Source organism: Ptychodera flava, chromosome 17 (assembly GCF_041260155.1).
Source record: "Ptychodera flava strain L36383 chromosome 17, AS_Pfla_20210202, whole genome shotgun sequence".
NCBI classification, from domain to species: Eukaryota; Metazoa; Hemichordata; class Enteropneusta; family Ptychoderidae; genus Ptychodera; species Ptychodera flava.
Genome location: NC_091944.1, coordinates 37,859,223 through 37,880,292, shown reverse-complemented (window position 1 = coordinate 37,880,292; position 21,070 = coordinate 37,859,223). Strand labels below are relative to the sequence as shown.

At 36.9% G+C, this 21,070-nt stretch overlaps 2 protein-coding genes across 4 annotated transcripts in view; one reads left to right on the top strand and one right to left on the bottom strand.

Moving 5' to 3' along the window:
- Positions 1-1,118: 1,118 nt before the first annotated feature.
- Positions 1,119-1,814, top strand: LOC139116420 (uncharacterized). Its single transcript, XM_070679059.1, has one exon. It carries the CDS (start codon positions 1,119-1,121, stop codon positions 1,812-1,814), a length of 696 nt encoding a protein of 231 aa, XP_070535160.1.
- Positions 1,815-2,620: 806 nt separating this feature from the next.
- Positions 2,621-21,070, bottom strand: part of LOC139116259 (ETS domain-containing transcription factor ERF-like) — a 90,728-nt gene continuing 72,278 nt past the window's right edge. For all 3 annotated transcript variants that reach the window (XM_070678849.1, XM_070678848.1, XM_070678850.1), the window contains 2 exons: positions 9,093-9,327; positions 2,621-8,629 (listed from right to left, as the gene is read on the bottom strand). In XM_070678849.1, the coding sequence (XP_070534950.1) occupies positions 6,967-8,629; positions 9,093-9,327 (1,898 nt within the window). In that variant the 3' untranslated portion in view covers positions 2,621-6,966. The remainder of the gene's footprint in view (positions 8,630-9,092; positions 9,328-21,070) is intronic.

Here is a 21,070-nt window from a genome sequence, read left to right as displayed (position 1 = left end):
GACGTTTTGAACACATCAGTGATTTCCGAGTTATGGATAAATTTCTTCTATCAGTGTGAATTCCAAGCAAGTAATAAGTTTACCATTGCTGGAGGGTGTAAGTTCTTTCGTATTGATATTTGCTGTACGGACATGGCCTGATCCTTGTAACCCTGCGGTGTCACCATTCGCAAGCACGAGTGTATCATATAATGATGCTGCTTACCATATTCTGGCACAAATGAAATCAACTTTCGTCGTTTCGCGCGGATTAACGGGCGAAGTCTCCTTTGATTTTAAAGTGTAAGTCCTTCAATGTTGTTCCACCTTTTGTAGGACCGTGGAACAGGTTTTTCACGAATATTCTACGAGGGATGTTTATAGTATTAAAATCGGTAAACGATTTACTCTTTTTTAATACAAATCACAGATTCATTGCATGTGTCTTCTACATTCAATTCGTCTATCAGCAATTTCCTATACTCACTTTCATCTCCGTTACCATTATTTTTTTCTTGAATGCTTTGAAAATCAAATTATTCTTACCTCGTGTCCCCTTGTCCTGTTACAATCATCCTCAAGTCTTTCTATTATCTACCGCGAATGTTTATTCTCTTCGAACAAGCGTGATTATAGTTTTCAAGTAAGGTAGCCATCGACTCGTTGATATTCACTGGTTCCTTGTGTACATCATTAAAAACGACCTTCAAATCAAGTCGCAAATTCTTCATTTCATTTTGAATGTCATTCAGTACGTTGGAAATCTGGTTGTCTTCCGTGCCATCCTGTACAATATGAGTATGGCTTGACGATTTGCTAGTAGCAACAGGTCATGGAGTGATACCCGAACTTGTCAGTTGTTTTCCCTCTGTTGGCTGCAGATAAATAGCGGTAAGGAGTTGCTCACGGCACTTATCCGATGAGCGTTTTTTGAAATTAATTCTAGAAAAGTCTGTCCAATATACAGAAGTTTCTTCCAGCCAGCCGTGGAAAATGTTCTATAGCGAAGAGAACGCTATTTGTAGCCACCATCCACCTGCATACGAGCCTGTACCAGAATTCGTTCGCCAGGGGTCACTCAGTGTACGGAGTATACTGTTGAAACAACTTGTAAACTTTTCGGGTTGCAAAATAAACTAATGACTGCTTTCCATGTCCATGAAATACCAATGACCACTCTCCATGCCAAACCAATGACCACTCTCCATGCCACGCCAATGACCACTCATCATGCCACATCAATGACCACTCTCCATGCCACGCCAATGACCACTCTCCATGCCAAACCAATGACCACTCTCCATGCCACGCCAATGACCACTCATCATGCCACACCAATGACCACTCTCCATACCGCGCCAACGACCACTCATCATGCCACACCAATCACCACTCTGCATGCCGCGGCAATGAACACTCTCCATGCCTCGCCAATGACCACTCTCCATGCCTCGCCAATGACCACTCTCCATGCCGCACCAATGACCACTCTCCATGCCACATCAATGACCACACTCCATGCCAAATCACCGATACCCATGAGTGAACCCGCGTCAACGACCACTCATCATGCCACACCAATGACCACTCTCCATGCCACACCAATGACCACTCATCATGCCACATCAATGACCACTCTCCATACCGCGCCAACGACCACTCATCATGCCACACCAATGACCACTCTCCATGCCTCGCCAATGACCACTCTCCATGCCGCACCAATGACCACTCATCATGCCGAACCAATGACCACTCTCCATGCCACAGCAATGACCACTCTCCATGCCACATCAATGATCACACACCCCATGCCAAATCACCGATACCCATGAGTGAAGGAAAAACACTATTTTATTTAGCAGCCTTCAACTCTACTTTTTATGACTTGTATACGCACATACGCACGTATTTTATCTCTGACAAGGTGTTTACTGATTCTCTGTTCAAAAAGAAACAGCACACCAGTCCATGTAAATAAAAGTCCTCCAACACAATATGGCGTGTCTCTTGCTAAACATTGTACATCAATGTGACTCAAAATTTCCCATTAACTTCGAAACTTTTTTCTCGGTATTCATATTTCACTGTCCGGTCTGAAATTCCCTTTACAACTCACATAGTACACTGACTAATGGTCAATTATAGTAAAATCACGAAAGTGAAAGGTCCACTGTGGTCAAGGTATATTCACAGAAGTGCATGTACAAAAACTGCAAGAAAAACTCTTCAAAAACCGTTGAAAGACATATTATACAGAGGTAAACAAAGAGCATCGACATGAGTTGTTAATCAAAAGTGCTCTGTTGTGTGCATGCGTCAGTAGCAGCTTGCAAGCAAAGGTTCAATCAAAGGGAACGGTACGAAAATTTAAGAAATTCATGTATCTTTTTGATGATATCTGTCAATCAGTCAGTCAACATCTCGCCATGTTTGTCTATTATAGAATATATAGAATATAAAGTATACTAATTCCCTTGGACACTGTGTTGTAAAGAGAAGGAAAAATACAAATGCAATTTTTGGTCTGTGCAATACTTTATAATGGCTCTTTCATACATTGTGACACCTACCTGTTCAAGATCACTAACACGCACAAGCATTCCTATACACGCAAAAGGAACTTTAACGAGTACATATATTAACAGTAAGAACAAAACCTTTTATTACTTAAGTCAAAAGAAACTGCTTTTGATTCTTTTAAATTCGTTAATAAAACAAGATTTTTTCAATTCATATATCTTGAAATTCTATTTTGGCATTACATATATTTAATTTGGCAGTATGGTGATGGTCAAAATTACAGAGATGGAACAACATACTTAAGAAGTAATTTGTAGAAAAATACAGAGTGTATCAGCTTACAACAATTTCACAAAAAAAGGTAGCATTCAAATAATCCAATCATAAAAATGTTTTGAAATTAATTTCAAAAATTCTTATCTAAATTCTTAACATTTCTGTTTCCATAATGGTATTCACTTTCATTGACAAAGTGTTTGTCTGTTGTTGATGACTTAATTATCGTACAGTTAAATAAAACATCTATATATTACATTAGAGTTCTTACACTTTGAATTCAGGTCAACCTATCCGTTTATTTACTTTAACGAATGAGGAAATAAACAGCCCTGGCAAAGTGAATGGCTGTAACTTACTAAATTTGTTAATTATCGCAAAATATTGGGTACATGAACACTTAATCATTGCCAAGATTTACATCTTAGCGACATCGTTCAGAGATCTAATAAAATATGCAATCGGCAGTTCTTTATGTCTATTGCAGAATTAGTCACTGCAGAGTGACCAAAGGCTGACCAACTTCCATGTCTAAAATCGATGGCTAACACTCAATTCAACTCAATAAAATCTCACAGAAACATTGACATAAGGTTTGAAGAAAATACGACACACATTACGATAATTGCATTGGAGTAAATAGGTACTTTGCGACAGGCTTTAACTTATGACCCTGTCGAAAACATCGAGCGAAAATCACGTGATTTTACATCGATTGCTTCCCATTGGGCATGCGTCAAAAGTCAGCAGTACAAAGATGTACGAAGAAAGATAAACATTTCGTATTTGGCAAATCTTCACGATTGCATACCAGTGCAGGACGCCCTTCTTAGATTATGACAAAATAGAGAACAACGAAAATGTAACAACTATTTTTTACAATAAGAATCGGTAATAAGTTGCTTTTGTTCTCACTTCTCGTTTCACAGTATAAAATGAAATGATGTCAGTGTTCGCCTGCCAATATTTTGCGACAGTACGACGAATTCTACGTATGTACATACGTATATATGCATGTCCGCATCTATCTATCTACCTGGCTGTCTGTTTATCTATCTAGCTATCTATAGTTACGTGAAACTAGCTGACCACCTAGCGAGAGATGTGCAGATGGGTGTATAGATATGAGACACGCTGATATATAAAACCGAAAGGCAAACAAGGCAAATCACCAAAATATCAGCTTTCAGTAATCAAGGTAAAAACAAAACTTCAATTAATAATTGACAAAAGTTGATAACGTTGTTTTGGCTGATCAAAACTCATTTAATGACAGGTTGCACTGGGAATGGGCGGACACATATGCTGCATCTCATTAGGTATCACTTTCTAACACAAGGATTTCGGTATTACCCATAATGGCTTGCAAAGTCTCCACGAGAACCTTTTAAGAATTTGGCTGAAAGCTCTTCATCCAATGTTCAGCTGAGTGCCATTAAATTGGAGTCTTATAAATGAGCATTTGTTTGTAACATCACGATTGGGAAACAGCAAACTGTATTGTGTCTCTTATCAAAATGGCTGAAACATTTCAACAAATATTCAATTGCTCTGTACAGTGATCTCTGTTGCATAATCACCATGGCGATTCATCAACGTAAATTTAAGGTACATTTACAACTAGGACGAGAACAGACATAGTTTCAGGATGGGAGTATATCGTAAATCAGTAAATTCATATGGAAACCCTGAGAGACTGTTCAATGATCTCTCATGTACACGTTTGCGGATAATAACACATTACCAGTTTATCAAACTAAATAACAACTTTCAATGGAATTCCACATGTACAACAATATTGTTTATATGAGTATTCTAAATCAAAAACTGTTTTCCCCATAATAATAGATTATAGTGTTTGGTTTACTTATTTTTTTAATTTGGCGTTCTGCAAACTCAAATGATAGAATTCATTAATCATAACAAGGTGTCATTTTGTCAAGGCATCGGTGAACATGTTGATATGTGCATCATACGTCATTGGACTTCATTCAAAGCTTCAGAAACAAACAAAGTGAATAAATAACATTAAATATGCCAATGCATTTACTTTATCGTGAAAAAAACCAGGTAATAGAGCCTGGGGCTTCCGAATATATGATTACAAAAACCTGCTGACAAGTTGAGCGATCTAGGTGATTTGATGACTAAGTATACATAAAATAACTATAATAACACTGTTCTCCCATATAATTAGAATCCATGTAAGTTTGAAAAATAAAATTTAAAAGCTTTTTCAAAAGAGCTTTGTGCAGACAGTTTGCCTAAACGTGAGAAATTATCATTATTATTGCAGACTTTATCATTATTTGAACAAATCCCACAACCAAGTTTATATGCCATAGGGCAAATATATGACAAATATAATGATTTGACCATAGAAGATTGGTGTCTATGTTTTGATTTTAAAGAAAGTAGCCCTAAAAACTTATATTTGCAAATTTCATCATCTGCACAATCTGAATGAGATCATCCTAAGCGAAGTAAAATCATAATTTAAAAGGTATTCTAAAAATTGTTTCAGTGAGTTGTTTTGACAAAAAAAAGGGACATAAGGACCGATATGGCTCTACTAAACAGCAACTGACATGGCTCCCTCCTTGACAGAGATTTGTGTAATGGTATGTCTTCAAATTGCTTGTGAAATCTGAGATATGTCAAGAAAAGCACTCCATGAAGAAAAATGTAGCCCCTAAAATTTTCCTCATTATAAATGAATCAATCCAAATTTGGTCATTTTGAGTGACTTGCATACAGGTATGAAAGCTTTCTGAGCAGTTGTTTAAGAGAAGTGCAAAGTTGATGGAATGATGGTCTATGGATGCTAAGGCCAACCAACCAACCAATTTCTTGGCTAAAATCTCTTCTTTTTCAAACGTTGTCATCATTTGAACCTTCAGACTACAAATTGAAAGCCATTAGATTGCAGGGAAGATCATCTTTTAAAAAGACAAAGACAACTATTATGATAATTTGCACAAATCAGGGCATTACTAAGAACTATGTATTACACATCAAAGCAATTGGACTGGTAATTTTGAGTTTTTATATTTTGACAAATTTTCACAATTGTTCTCAATGCATAATTCTCAACTGTGCAGTGTGTGAACATGCAGACATACATACAGACGACATATGATGACTGGTCATATTAGCTGCCCATGCCCTACATACATATTGCAAATGGGAGCTAAATTCTGCTTTCTTCATGAGGTTCTACATAGCTGTCTATATACTGACATAATTTAGAATTCATTACTTAGTTGAACATGTTAAAAATAGCATAAGTGTAAATTTCATTAATTATGATAAAGGACTAATTACAATAATTGTAAAATTTGCATAATAACTAAATGATTAACATTCATAAATGATTGGTACAGTTACAATGATACTAGTGATCACATTAAAATATCAACTAATAACCAAGGCTGCTAAAAATAACACCATTTCTCATCATCAAAATAATTAATGAAATGTACATAAAATAGCAAAAAAATATCGCCATACATCTCCATTGGTTGTGTGATGTGTGCAGTTTCCACACATGAGAAAAGGTACTTCTTTGGGGCTTTAAGTCTAGGTAAATATCAATGCAATCCTATGCTAACATAACATGCATGAAAACTGGTTGGCAACTTTGCCGAATTTTTTTTGGGTAAATGCAATCATTTGAAGAGTAATCTTCACAATCTTTTATGGCATAAAATGGCATAATCCAGGTGACTCAAGAGTGAGAGGGAAACATCTTTCAAATCAAGAATTCTTTGTTAGTTACTGAATTTTCATCATGCAGCGAGATTATTCAATCTAAAACTGTCTTTTTTGTGATACCTTTTTCAAACTGTTCAGCATTGCAAATTTGGCTTCAGTTATGTACTTTTCTAATCTTGCCACTGTAACAGATATATCTAAAATCTGGACAGAAAATGCATCAACTAATTTCACTGTTACCAAAAAGAGTTATATTTGAATCAGCTCACATTTCCTTAGAAAAAACTTTCGCTGTGTGCTTCCTGTGAATTATATAACAGTGATAACAAAATGCCAGTGACGTGATTTCTCAGTGTAAAGACTTTCTGATATACTTTTGTGGCAGTTATACACTGGACAATTGACAGAGAACTCAACAAATGGTGGGAGTGTTGCTTCATCTTCTAAATCCCAAATATGCCATTGTCATTGCAATTAATTCTCCTTTGGTTCTTCTTTAATTGTTCCTGATTTTTCATCATTCTGCTTTGAAACAGACAAATCTAACACATCATCATCTTCCCATACTGCTTCTTTGTCAACTTTTTTTGACATCTCCTCTGGTTTTTTAGGTGATGATGGTGGCACAGAACGAGAAGCTGATGACTCTCCTTGCCTTTCTGTTGCACTCTTGGAGTGTATATGTGCTGCAGTAGTGATGTTGGTTTCAAAATAAGTATCTCGAAAACGTTGCATTAGCTCATCTCTTGGAGCACTGGAACTTTGGGGAGGAAATTGAAAGAAAGAATCAGCTAATTTAGATGTAGGTGTTGCAGGCAGTGACCTTGATGGTGGTTTCATGAACGATGGAGCCAACTTTGGTGACTTCGGACTATTTTCGCCAGTCCAGGCAGGTCTCGGATTATCTTGACTCCATTTTCTTTTAAATCGTAACTTGATTGGCATTAGTTTTTCTGCACCACATCTCTCATCATCACTTTCCTTGGGAGTAAAGGGCGCTTCATCATCAGCTCTTTCGGAGTCTGTGGTGTCACCAGCTTTACTTTCTGGGCTCATCAGTGGACTGGTCACCTCTATTTTAGGATATGTTGGGCTATTGTCAGCACTGCGAACAGCACTGATACCACGCGGTACATGCAACAGGCTTGGCATTCTCTTATCATCCATACCTCGCTCACTGAGTCTGCGCAGTAAGAGGGCAGACATGGCCTTACTATCTTCAGTCTTACTGTCTGTTTCTTTTGATGGGGATCCTTCACATTTAGTCTGTCTACTTGATAGACCGAGTTCTCTCATTTTCATTTCACTTTCAGCTATGGTTTGTGACAAATTGCCAGGAGACGTTTGGTAAATAAATCGTCTTCTGAATTCTTCCATGTTTGATCGATTTCTGTCTTCTTCCAGTTTTCTTCTCTCAATATCAGCTCTGAATCGCAGCTCATTCTCTATATATGCAGCAGCAAGATGCCTCTGTTCAGCAGCTGCCATTTCAGAGGTTGTAGGCGGTGGGAAAGCAAATCTTAAACCAGGTCTAGGAGCAGCACACAGAGGACTCATGGGGCTTGCTGGGCTAATTGGACTCATCGGCGGTGTGGCCATAGATGGCATTGAACAAGCATTGGGTCCAGGATGCATAGGAGGCATGAACTGAAACTTGGGTCTAAATGCAGGATGAGGTGGTATTTGATCTGCATAGCTTGTCTGTAGCATTGAATTGTCACCTCTTCTCAGTACTGTCCGTGGTTGCAACATGACATGTGGCAAGATGTGGGGTTGAACTCCCATTGGTTGGGGGCGCACTAACTTTGTCTCCATCTGTACTTTTGGTAGATCAGGATGTGATGTCTGGTGCAAAGGAGGATCTTCATCAGATGATGTTCTTGAATCTTCACTTGATGTTGATGAAGTTCGTTGCTGCCTTGGTCTTGATTGCTGTGTGTCTGTTTCCTTATCAGCAGTGACGACGTCGTCATCAGGGAGTTCAGACATTGGCATTGCAACATCACGAGGCATAAACTTGGGACTGTACTTGACATCGAAAAATGGATAGTTGACCAATATCAATTTGTTGAAATTGAACCTATAAGTAAATCTCTTTCCCTTTGTTTTGTTCAATATCCGTTTATTGTAGTAGTACCTGTAAAGAGAAGAAATGAAACAAATACAGAGTCAGTCAATGGCTCTCAACCAAGAGTTGACCATCACAAATGTAGCTGTGGTACTTTAATCACATTCTCCTTGGGGATGTTTCTTATGATCAGAATTTATTAATCAATTTGTTTACCACTGGGATTTCTAACACTTACACTTGACCTTATACCTCCTGATGACATATGCAACCCACTGCAATACATGTCATGATTCCAATGCTGGTAAGAGATTCATCTACTTGAATTTCAACACGCTACTTCTTTCTAAAGCATCATTGGACATCCCTCAGTATAGTATTTAATAGGTAATTGATTAACAGTCTATTTCAAGTACAATATTGGAATCTATGTCATAACATAGACAATTGAGTGAGCGAGGGTGTACGGTCAAACTCGCTCAGAAAGGCAAAATTACACACCCAAGCATGTCCTTGATGAAATAGTACTTACCGAAGTGCCCTGCTTAGTTTATCATAGTTCATGTGTGGCTTGCATTTACGCATTCCCCATAATCTAGCCAGTTCATCTGGATCCTTTATCACAAACTCTCCATATTCTCCTTGCCATGCAATCACATCATGAAACTCTTCCTTTTGTAAAAGTTCCAGTATAAAATGCCAGAGTTGAATCTGTCGACTTCCAGGGCTACTCTCAGACTTGTACGCCCATTCGGGAAATGCAAACCCTAGAAAACAAATTAGATCAGTTTTCACTTAGTCAATTTAAATAAATGACCTTGATCCATACAAAGCAGAACCTTCTCTCACATTGAATTGTACAAGTCTGTAATGGCACTGAATGAAATGCAATGTGTGTACAACAAATTGAACTGTATTATTCATAATAATCCATGGACTATCTTAAAGCTCCATCACTAGTACATTTTATTAAGTTTTTTTCTCAGAACAAAGTTTATTGTTCTAGTCTAAAATCGTGTCAAAATGTCAAGTGTTCAATGGCTTGTCTGTAAAATACATCTAATTTTATGGTTGACAACTGAAGATAAGTCCAGAGAATTTGATTGTCAACTTGAATACAGTAGTGTACAATAGCACATAGAACACACTGTGTGTTGGTTAGCTATTATAATTTCTATTTAAACATTCTGTAGGGAGAAGGATAAGAAAAATTGCCCATTTCATAGAACAATGACATAGTCCTCTCCTGATCAACTGTCTATAGGAGCTGTTGTAGGTACTTTAAAAATGCATGGTACATCAGTGACCTAGAGACCATATGACCTGTCTATTCAACATGACATGCATACCATCCTATATTGATCATTTCACAACAGCAATTGACATGCACAATCACCAATGTACATACAGTACACTGTCCTTTATATAAATAACAAGATTGATTGCCATTCGTCTGCTTAGACAAGTGTGCAAAATAGCACCAACAGTACTGAATGTATGAGCATCAAATGAAAGTCTGTTGATTACGAATATGTTGCAGTATTTGGCAGATTATATCCTGTATAACTTAAAAAGTGAATAAGGAGTCTGTTGAGAAGTATTGTTAGAATGTTATTGAGTACAGAAATAAAAGGACGTATTACAAAAGGCAAGGAAAATATCCGGAACAGAGCAACTTATTTTTATTTCATTGCAGAAACCGGCGACTGAAACCTTGGGTGATGTGTTATTGGTAGTCATTTGCTTCACACATTGGGGATAGTTTCTCTTGGGTCTATAGGTGTACAGAGTATAAGAGCAAAGATGCACAACAAGTGCCTGTGGCAGGAAATGTATCATATGTGAACTATTTCACAACATTGATACTGCTTAAAATTGATACAATTATGGAATATCTTTGATAGTTTCACAACCAGTGAAAATCACTTCAAGGCATTGTTTTCCAGTGATTTTTACTGCAGTTTGACACCAAACACAGTTTATCATATCGATGCTTTCTAAATCACCATGTTATATTCAAAGTTTATGTAGGAAAATATCACCAAAAATAAGAACATAAAGAAACATTCAATTTTGCTAATTTCAGCATAACCTGAATAAATCACAGTACGACCACACCAAATTTCATGACAGCATGGCTATTGGTTCCTGAGAAAGATGTTTGTCCTAAAATGACAAAAATATTCTAAAAATTTAAACAATGCTCTTTTCATCTGATATAAATATATATATATATATATATATATATATATATATATATATATATATTATATATATATATATATATATATATATATATATATATATATATATATATATATATATATATATATATATATATATATATATATATATATATATATATATATATGCATAAGAACATCTTAAGGAACTTGCAAAAAACATTTCAAATCTTATGGTGAAGCAGTATCTGACCAGCAGTTTCTAAGTTCTAGGTCTTTCACTATTTTCATATATTTTCAATTTGATTTCCATTTTTTCTGGAGTAGTACTTTCATTTGAACGATGGTAGCTCTAAAGTGCATTATCATCACCATACAAAATATCAAGACTATAAAGACTTTGTTTTTGAGTAGATGCGGTGGATGGATAAACAAATATACATACATATGTTTGATAGAATTTTGCCCAGGTATGATATAGAGTGTACAAGTGTTTTGTGTGGATTGAACAGCCACATGGCTGATGTATGTGGTAAGATTAATGGTTTGGAATTCATTGATACCTTTGAAGTTTTCAAATCTTGCAATAGAAATCTGTTAAACCGTGATGGTGTACATTTGAACCGTAGGGGCACCGCTGAATTAGCAATGTCTATTAGGAGAGCAGTTTATGGTAAGAGCAGTCATACAAATAACAAATTCAGCTTCTACCATCCATACTGATAATTTCCAAAATGACAGGCATCACCGACCCAATTTGCATAATAATAGTCTAGTATGGTAACCATGACATTCCATCGAATAAAAGGTCTGTACATTATCAACTGTCAAATTTAACAGCCACCAGACCCAGTGTTTCTAGTACACAAGTTTCAAATTCATGGGATCCATCACAAAGATGGAATGCTAATCCTAGTTATTCATGGCCAAGCCATCAAGCTTATGCTCCTTCATATCCATTGAATGTGCAAAGTCCTGTGTTTAATGGTGCTACAGGTCTAAAGCCCAGTGTGCTCCTGTTTGTCACTCAAGTGTGCATTATAATAACAGGGTAATGTCGTCAGTTAATCACAATTATCCATCTCAGACACCAATTGAAAGCTTCTAGACACTAGTCATTTCTAGTTCAGTTTGACCCACTTTGAGTCCATACGTTATGTACCTACTGAATATGGAAATATGTACATAAGTCTCATTACAGACAATGAAGTTACTGATTTACTAAGGATAACTGTTGTTAAAAATATGGATTTATAAGCTATATTTTATTTATGAACAAGTCATCGTTGATGACACAGTCCCCACTTGTTAATGGGTACTTTGATTACATGTCCTCAGAGAGGATAGAGTCCTCTTCATTAATTAGGTCTATGATAAAAATACTTTGATACAGATAGCGCTCAATGGCCAAGAATGACCTACATACAAGAAAGACCTACATATGTATGACATAGGTTAATGTCCTTGTACCAACTTTGAATAAAATCGGTTGAGATATGCCTGAGTATTATGGCTCTGTACATGAAAAAATCGTAACAAAATGGCTGCAGGGCAGCCATATTGGATCGTATCACATAACAAATTGACATGCATATGTATGACAGTAGTCAATCTCCTTGTACCAATTTGAATAAATTCGCTTGATACATGTCTGAGTATTATGGCTCTGTACATGAAAAAATTGTAATAAAATGGCTGCCTAGCGGCCATATTGGATCGTATCACATAACAAATAGACGTACATATGTATGACATAGGACAATGTCCTTGTACCAACTTGAAATAAAATCGGTTGAGATATGCCTGAGTTTTGGCTCTATACATGAAAAAATTGTAATAAAATGACCGCCTGGCGGCCATATTGGATCGTATCACAAAACAAATCGTCGTGTATATCTATGACATTGGTCAATGTCCTTGTACCAACTTTGAATAAAATTGGTTGAAACATGTCTGAGTTATGGCTCTGTACATGAAAAAATTGTAATAAAATGGCTGCCAGGCGGCCATATTGGATAGTATCACAAAACAAATAGACTTGCATATCTATGACATTGGTCAATGTCCTTGTACCAACTTTGAATAAAATTGGTTGAAACATGTCTGAGTTATGGCTCTGTACACGAAAAAATTAAAATGGCCGCCTGGCGGCCATATTGGATTGTGTCACAAAACAAATCAACGTGCATATCTATGACATTGGTCAATGTCCTTGTACCAACTTTGAATAAAATCGGTTGAAACATGTCTGAGTTATGGCTCTGTACATGAAAAAATTGTAATAAAATGGCCGCTGGAGGCCATATTGGATCATATCACAAAACAAATCGACATGTACATCTATGACATTGGTCAAAGTCCTTGTACCAACTTTGAATAAAATCGGTTGAAACATGTCTGAGTTATGGCTCTGTACATGAAAATATCGTAATAAAATGGCCGCCTGGCGGCCATATTGGATCGTATCACAAAACAAATCGACGTGCATCTGTATGACATATGAAGTAATCCTTGTACCAAGTTTGAATGAAATCGCTGCTTGCATCTCTGAGATATCTGCGTGAACGGACGGACGGACGGACGGACGCACGCACGCACGCACGCACGCACGCACGCACGGACATGACCAAACCTATAAGTCCCCCCCCGGACGGTGTCCGTGGGGACTAATATGCTGCAATATTTTGAATGTAAACAAATATAGGTTTGCTACTTCACTGGATTTATCTTGACGTTTAGATTTTTTCAAATGTGTTTATTTATCCCTTCTTCTTTTTTTGTGATGATGTCATGTTGCTGATTGATAGTCAATATTTGCCTAGTTCTGTAATATGGTATACTGTGAAGGAAGGGCTGTTTCTCAACCAATTATTAATGTGGCGTGTTGGAATATCCATGGTCTCAGTGATGATAAACTTTCAGACGTGGATTTCATTAATAGAGTTAAAAAAATTGAGATTTTTGGCATTGTTGAATCTTGGTAATCTGCTGATAAGCACTTTTCTATGATGACTATTATTGTTACAATTCTTATAGATCCATGGGTGTTATTGGTAGAAACCATTTTGGAGGCATTTGTATATTCATTAAATATTCTTTACGTGCTGGAGTTAAAATCTTACCAAAACAGCATGACTTTGCTGTTTGGCTGAAATTAGATAAGAAGTTTTTCAATCTCAAAAATGACTTATTCATTTGTTTTGTGTACTTTCCACCTGAGAACTCAGGTTACGTGTTAAGAATGAAAAAGATAACCACTGATATGGATCCTTTTGAATTAACTGAAAGGGATATGCAAACTTATCTCTCATCTGGTGAAGTTATTGTTCTTGGTGATTTTAATGCATGTACTGGTACGCTAGATGATTATATTTCAAATCATATTCCTGTTGACGTTCAAAACGATTATGATGACTCTGTAATTGCTAGAAATAATAAGGATTGCGTTATTAATTCTTATGGGAGAAAATTCATTTCTTTATGCACTGCAAGCAGATTGTTAATTTTAAATGGTCGTACTAATGGTGATCTTCTTGGAATGACAACTTGTCATTATACCAATGGTTGTAGTACAGCAGACAATGGTCTTGTTAGTCATGATGCTTTACATCTTTGTCAATATTTTCATGTTGATTATCCAAGTCATTTGTCAGATCATTGCATGATTTCATTAGGATTTAAGCTACCTTGTTTTGTAGTTAGTACAGAGAGTAATTGTATTCAGAGTGAATTTTCACATTCTTATTTATGGTCAAATCCTGATCAATTTGTGCAGGGATGATTTGAATGGTTGAAGGTCGGTGTCCCATACCAGTCACAGTTCCATAGACACCAGTCGTCTTTGACTCTTACGTAGGATAAGCCACAGCTTAGTTGCACAGGTGGGGGGGAGGGCAGGTCAAAGGTCATAAATTCTCAAAAATAATATTGTAAAATCTTCTCAATATTATCATGGCTTAAGACCTAGATATTTGAAATATAGCAACCTTACCATATGGTCTACAAAATTAATGTACAGAATTTTGATTGATCAATTTTTAATGTTACAATTTTATGGGCAGTGTGATTTTGAAAAATACCGGCCCTCCCTCCCTATAATTTCTCTCGAGTCCCTTTCTGCATATGCACAGAATTCGCTGGTCATTCGCTGGTCCCCAGTTCATGTATTTAGAAGGCGGCGTTGAAGCCCGAATGTTGATTTATCCATGAAAATGAATCAATGAATTAAATTAGAGTGAAAATGCACCTATTTCTAGTTTAACATGCGAATCGTGCATCGTGAACTTTGGCTCGCGGCACGTGAATTTGGCATACCACAATAACAGCAGCAAGCCCACATCTTCGCTTACAGCGCCCGCTTTCAGTGAAGATTTCCGGAAGAGCATATCGCCTCTGCGCAATTGGAGAAACGCTTGTTTTAGATTGCGCATTTTAAAGTCTACTGAAACGGAAACATTTAGGAGAAAGTAGCTAGTTATCCATCAGAGTTGTAATTTATAGAAAGGTTATGATGGCATAGTAATAGTAGTCACAATCTAGGAAAGAAAGCGTGAAATTGGCAATCGTCAAGCTACATACAGATCAGCTCAGGCTGTGACCGTCTTCAAACATTTTAATAGCTGAAGTCATTGAACTAAACTACAAATAAGGTTGACTTGCCACTGTCAATAAACCCTGACATATTCATTGTAAAACTGTACGCATCAGATATCTTCCTAAACCAATGCGTTACCTGGCAACACGTGAAGTGAATGTCAGAAAAAGGAAAATGTCAGTCTGACTATTTCTTGAGCTATCATTTTGATCATGCGATCTGTTAGCACCAGAAACATGAATAAGCTGAAGGGGAAGTGAATTCAAAAGCCTGAAATGATAATTTCCGTTGAATAGCTCACGATATAATTCTAAAACGCCAGATAAAATCGCCAGCTTTCAAACAAGGTTGAAGAGAATTGCGTCGCTGGAGAATAGGGATTGGGCAGACATCGGAAGTGAGCGGGTCGATTAGTGAAGTGTCCTGTACGCATTGGTTTAACAACAGCTATCTTTTCGGCTGACTAATGAGGTCTAACGGGACAGCTGCCATCAGTTTGTGTTTGATCCATCATTGAACAAAGTCCCGGTGGAAATCCATCAGGTGGTAGACAATACGACTGAACAACAATATGTAAAGGCTAAATCACAGTCCCTCCATCACAGGTAACATTGACGATTATTTTACGAGGATCGCCAATAGAAACGAAAAACAATGCCGCATACAGTTCACTTGGCAGTTACACGAAATGTTTTCGGCCATGATAAATCTGATATGACCGAACGTTACATTGAAACAATACCTAATGGAATGTGAGATCAATTCTGCAGAATTAGTTCCAGTCACGGAGACTACAGTGTACGTCGGAATTCTTACAGCTAGAAAGGTGCAACGTCCTTTTTTCATGTTGAAGAATGTATTCTGGCAAGTAGGAAACTTGTCTTATATCATTGCAGAAGTCATGTGATATACAAGTCTGAGGATAACGATTTAAAATTGACAAATAATGGACAGTTTACCATCTGAGGTAAAACTATTTGAACATATTCATCGTCATGGAAACCTTTTACCAGATGAAACATTGACACACTGTCCACTATCTGCATCGTCTGTGTGTTGTACGCCGAAAGCAAAATGTTTATATTTTGCATAGCCAAATCAACTTTCGACAACAGATTAGGACTGAATGAGTGATTGTTGGTGAAATCACATTCAATAAATCTAAAATGTGCATACCTTTGACAAGCACGACATGACATAAAGTTGTCCATACGTGTATAGGCTTAATTCCCAGCAAAAAGTTACCAATAGCTATCACAGATTGTAAAAACAAACAGATTTTTCTGTAGCAAAATCTCATCAATGGACATTGCAGTCGCTATTGTTATAAGTAATGAAATACGTATTTATTTAAATGCTATTTATTGGTTTGCGTTGTTTTCCATTTAATTAAAAAACATTGCATTACGGGACGAAAAAGCCTGATTGGAAGAATACGGTCATAATGACTGGCAATATAGATAACACTGAAATGGAAATCGCGTTGAGAATCCACTTTTATTGAACGCGATGCACAAAAGATTAGGGACGGCAGTACCAATAGCAATAGTGGCATGATGACTGGTGAGCTTCACATTATTTAGTCGATGTAATAAGGTCAGTCTGCGATAAGACTACTTTAGGCATCTGCTGCAATTAGAAATCAATATTAGGATGTAAAGTAACTAACTTCCTGTCAAATTACACATCTAAAATGCAACATGGATAAAGCTTGGCAAATAATCGTACTGTAAAGCGGTCGTGGAATGGAAACCGACAGCTTGAGTAGAGCGATTAACCAAGGAGAACACTTGAATATTTTGTTGTTGTTGGCAGGACACTCATACAAAGAAAACGCATAAATGTCGAAGACAAGGTTTGAATTGCGTGCACGGCATTGTGAAATCAAATGCGTGTAGAAGCTGAACTGAAGAGGAATGGTGTTGACAGACTAATGGGGAAAGAAGATGTCGACAATATGATTATAAATTAGCATTCTGAAGAGTTCATTTGCACCTAACTTGAATACATTTGACTGCACAGTGGTGAATATAGCGCCAATGTCGTCTTGCGTCGCGTTGTTCCCTAAAATTAAAAGAACCCTATCTAAATGTATCTGTTTATTTAGGCTTATATCGCGGGTTTCAATATGTATAGGATGGGTTGATAGCTTGTATATAAAGTGCATGCATGGGTGTAACAAATACAGAATTATATGTCACCCATCTCTGGAAGTGGTTTTTTAACACTTTGTCTCAGCTATCATCTATTAAATCACTGCGTGGTTTCTTATTTTAGAGATCAGGTCGAGGCTCTGTCCAAATGACACGGTCTGTAAACTACGTCTTATTTAGTTTACATAGTATTTTTCAACACTGATAGAAATTTAATGAACCGTGTCGAGTTTAGATTGACCTTTGATAGACTTTTAATAACAGTTGTTATCTAATAAAACAATTCCGCTTCCTCGGTGCTCTCTGGCATTATAGAGTTGGATGCTGTCTTAATTTGCATAACTTAAATAATAGAATGGAGAAAATGGGAAAATCAAGAGAAATTGCGATGTTAGGGAATTTGATTGGCATAAACAGTCACTATGTAAGGTTATGGTTACTAAGAGTAACGGAGATTTCAATAGGACCGTTGCCATAAAGTTGAATTTGAAATATGTCTGCGATGAATGATCAAGTTGGCATTTCATGTTCAATCACCATGACTTGTTATTACTAGCACAACTAACATCACCGCTATATGTATTTCATGGGCCAGTGAGAATGTAACTAAAGTAAGATTCAAATGTTACCTCAATCATTAGATGACGACTGTGGTGTTCCTCGTTTTGCCAGATACAACAACTAATTTCAAATTCAAGTCTCTAAAGTTGTCTGTTTTCTTATTTATATCCGTTCGTACAAATTTAGACTTTTCTGAAGCTCAATTTTGTATGAGCGCAATGTGAATATGTAAAACTGTAAACCAAATATGGCTATACACTAGAAACCAGAATCAGAACTAAATTAACAATTTATTTATGAGTTCACATGAGTGAAAGTAATTATGACAAGAATTTTCCTCTGGTAAATAAAACCATAACCATGTGGATATTTACGCAAACCTTCATTAAATTGTAAGTCGAAGAGTTCCCCGGGGAAATGATTTATAGAAGTTCTTTTAGAGTCGAAAGTGTCAGCATGGGGTCTAAATGGTATTGTAACTAGCTCTACTCTAGCTTGGCAATGTGACTGTTATCTGTGTCTTCTGGGAATCTGCCACTTGACCCTATCTTACTCCCTATTCTGTCTAATCATCTTAAAAACTCATTTTCCCCTAACCCCGCGTTATCTCTGTTGCCTTTCCAAATTTTATTAAATTTTAAAATCACTATATTTTCCGTGGAGAACATGCCCTGCTTTGACTCGGGGTGATTCTCTGAAGTTCTAACGCAGCTTTTCTATTCATCCATTGTCACGCTCTAGGCCATAATCCCAATCTAGATTTTCTAATATCTTGATTCTTGATTTATTTAATATAGGTGAGCTAGAAGATAAAATTATAACTTTATATGCTGTTGGAGTGCGCAGAATTCAGCCAAGCGGAAAATCCATCTTTCCGATGCGCCTTGGGCTTGGCTTTTTGATGTGACGGTAGCGTGTTGTGAGGGCAATAAGGAAATTAACTTCTTAATATAGTTTATCAACTTCGTGAAATATCTGTTTCCACCTTAGGTGCAACGATAGCAGAGTCATTTGACAATTTTCTGGATACATTGGAAAGGTCAATTTTAGTCTTCTAATCTTTCAGTGTCTTATCCGTTATTTGAATGTTGTGGATTTGCAAATATCTGCAGTAACCTGAAGGGCCTTTTCTTCATTTTCAGTCATGGTAGTCAAGACATCAACAAAACAGAAGAGAAGAAATCAAGCAATTAAAGCAAGTGCGTTTCTCAGCTTATTGATAGTAAACAATCAGAAAAGAAAATAAAAAATGTTGAGAAAACAGAGCACTACGCGATAACAGAGAAACAGGTGATTTTATGTCAGAGAAAAGCAAAGGGGGACGTGAATCTTGGGTGTAGCACAAAATCTGAAATACACATCTTTAATGTAAAGTCGTGTAAATGTAGATCCTTCGAATAAAACGAGACGAATGGTAGTCTTATACAAACAAAAGATGCGCTGCACTAATTTTAAGAAGACTAAGCATAAGACCAAAGAAACGGGTAGCTTTTGAAAGCGTCACTTGTTTGGTGAAAGTGTGACGAAGGTGTCCTTTACACTGAAATGCAGACATGTAGATTGTCCGAAAGTCGACACAGTGAATCAGAGACAAGAAACGCTTGTTACCGATATATAAAATACTTTTCCATTCATCGTAAAGCCCTGTGCGACTTTTTCATCGGGTAATACTTGTAGCTGATATTGCTAAGCAATTCTTCATAGATAACTCACATTCACTCTTTTACATGTCATTGGAGATGTAGCCTTATTCGACCCTTGCTTGGCCTGTGTAATTTCACGTGTCTCTTCTGATTACTAGTCTACACAAAAGACTCATTTCAAAATTTATTGAGACGGCTATTATCAGCAAACTATATAACAAACATGAATTTCCAGTTATGAAAGATACCAATTGGTCATGGCAAATTAGCAGTTTTCATCAATTGAAAACGGATATAGAGGGGATGTAGCGATGGTGAGATATAAAGGAGTATTAGGTGACAGTGCTAATACGACTGCATTCAAAGTAAGCAGTTCTCTCACTCGATGTGGATTGGGCAGGAATCAAGTGAATTGTTGAGTCACTTGGTCATACGCACATCAGCTCACAAAACATCACACAGAAAAAGAGAATCAATCTTTGTGTGAAAAGCTGTTCATCACCCAGAAATATATTTTCTGAAAGCATTGCATGTTGTTATGGCAACACAGGATTCAGATTTGCTGGGTACTCATCACCTTTATGACTTCATTAGCATTTTGATGACGTTCCTTTCAACTTATCATGGTCTGTGTCTCATTGAAATCTATCAAAAATGTATCATTTCCACAGTGGTATCCAATTTCCATTTCTGCTCTCATATTCATAAAGTCAAACTTTCATCTTCTGGCGTCATCTATCAGCAGAATACATTGGCCATTAAATAAATACCTAGAGTAACTTCAAAACGTCATGTATTAGTGATTTTACCCGCGAGCCTGAGTTTACGAAATCCTCTCATAAACCGATGACACAAATATAAAGCGCTCAACTTTCATAATGCCTGTAGAAATTATGATAGTTTTCACATTTTCTGTGTCAAATATTGTTCAGTTCCAATTTTTCAGTCTCTGTCTTTCTGAAAAGTCGACGAAAACGTGAAACGCACAATGGATTTGCGGGAAGCCAAGAAAACCTGAGGTCAATAGGTGAATCCCAAACGCAGTGAAATACCGGTATTATTAGCTTTATTATAAATATAAAAAACACCTATTATACATGAAGACCGATGGCTGGACAGTGACCGTGACAGTATGTCAATGATGGCTGGACGTTTTCAATTTTCCTTGCGAACAATTTAACGTGAAGTTGTGATTGGCGCAATGCAGTGAACATTTCCCTTGTCACACTCGTCCTATTTCACTGTCCAATTTGCCTACACATAAAGATACTTCAAGTTTGTTTAGCTTGACCAGATTACTTGATGTGCATTGGTCTTTCAGCAATCAGCAACCGTCGTTTGCATATCTAGCTTATCGAAAACAGTCAATGAATAGG

Excerpts from the sequence above, each read along its gene's own strand:
- LOC139116420 (XM_070679059.1), top strand. The coding sequence starts at position 1,119 with ATGACTGCTTTCCATGTCCATGAAATACCAATGACCACTCTCCATGCC.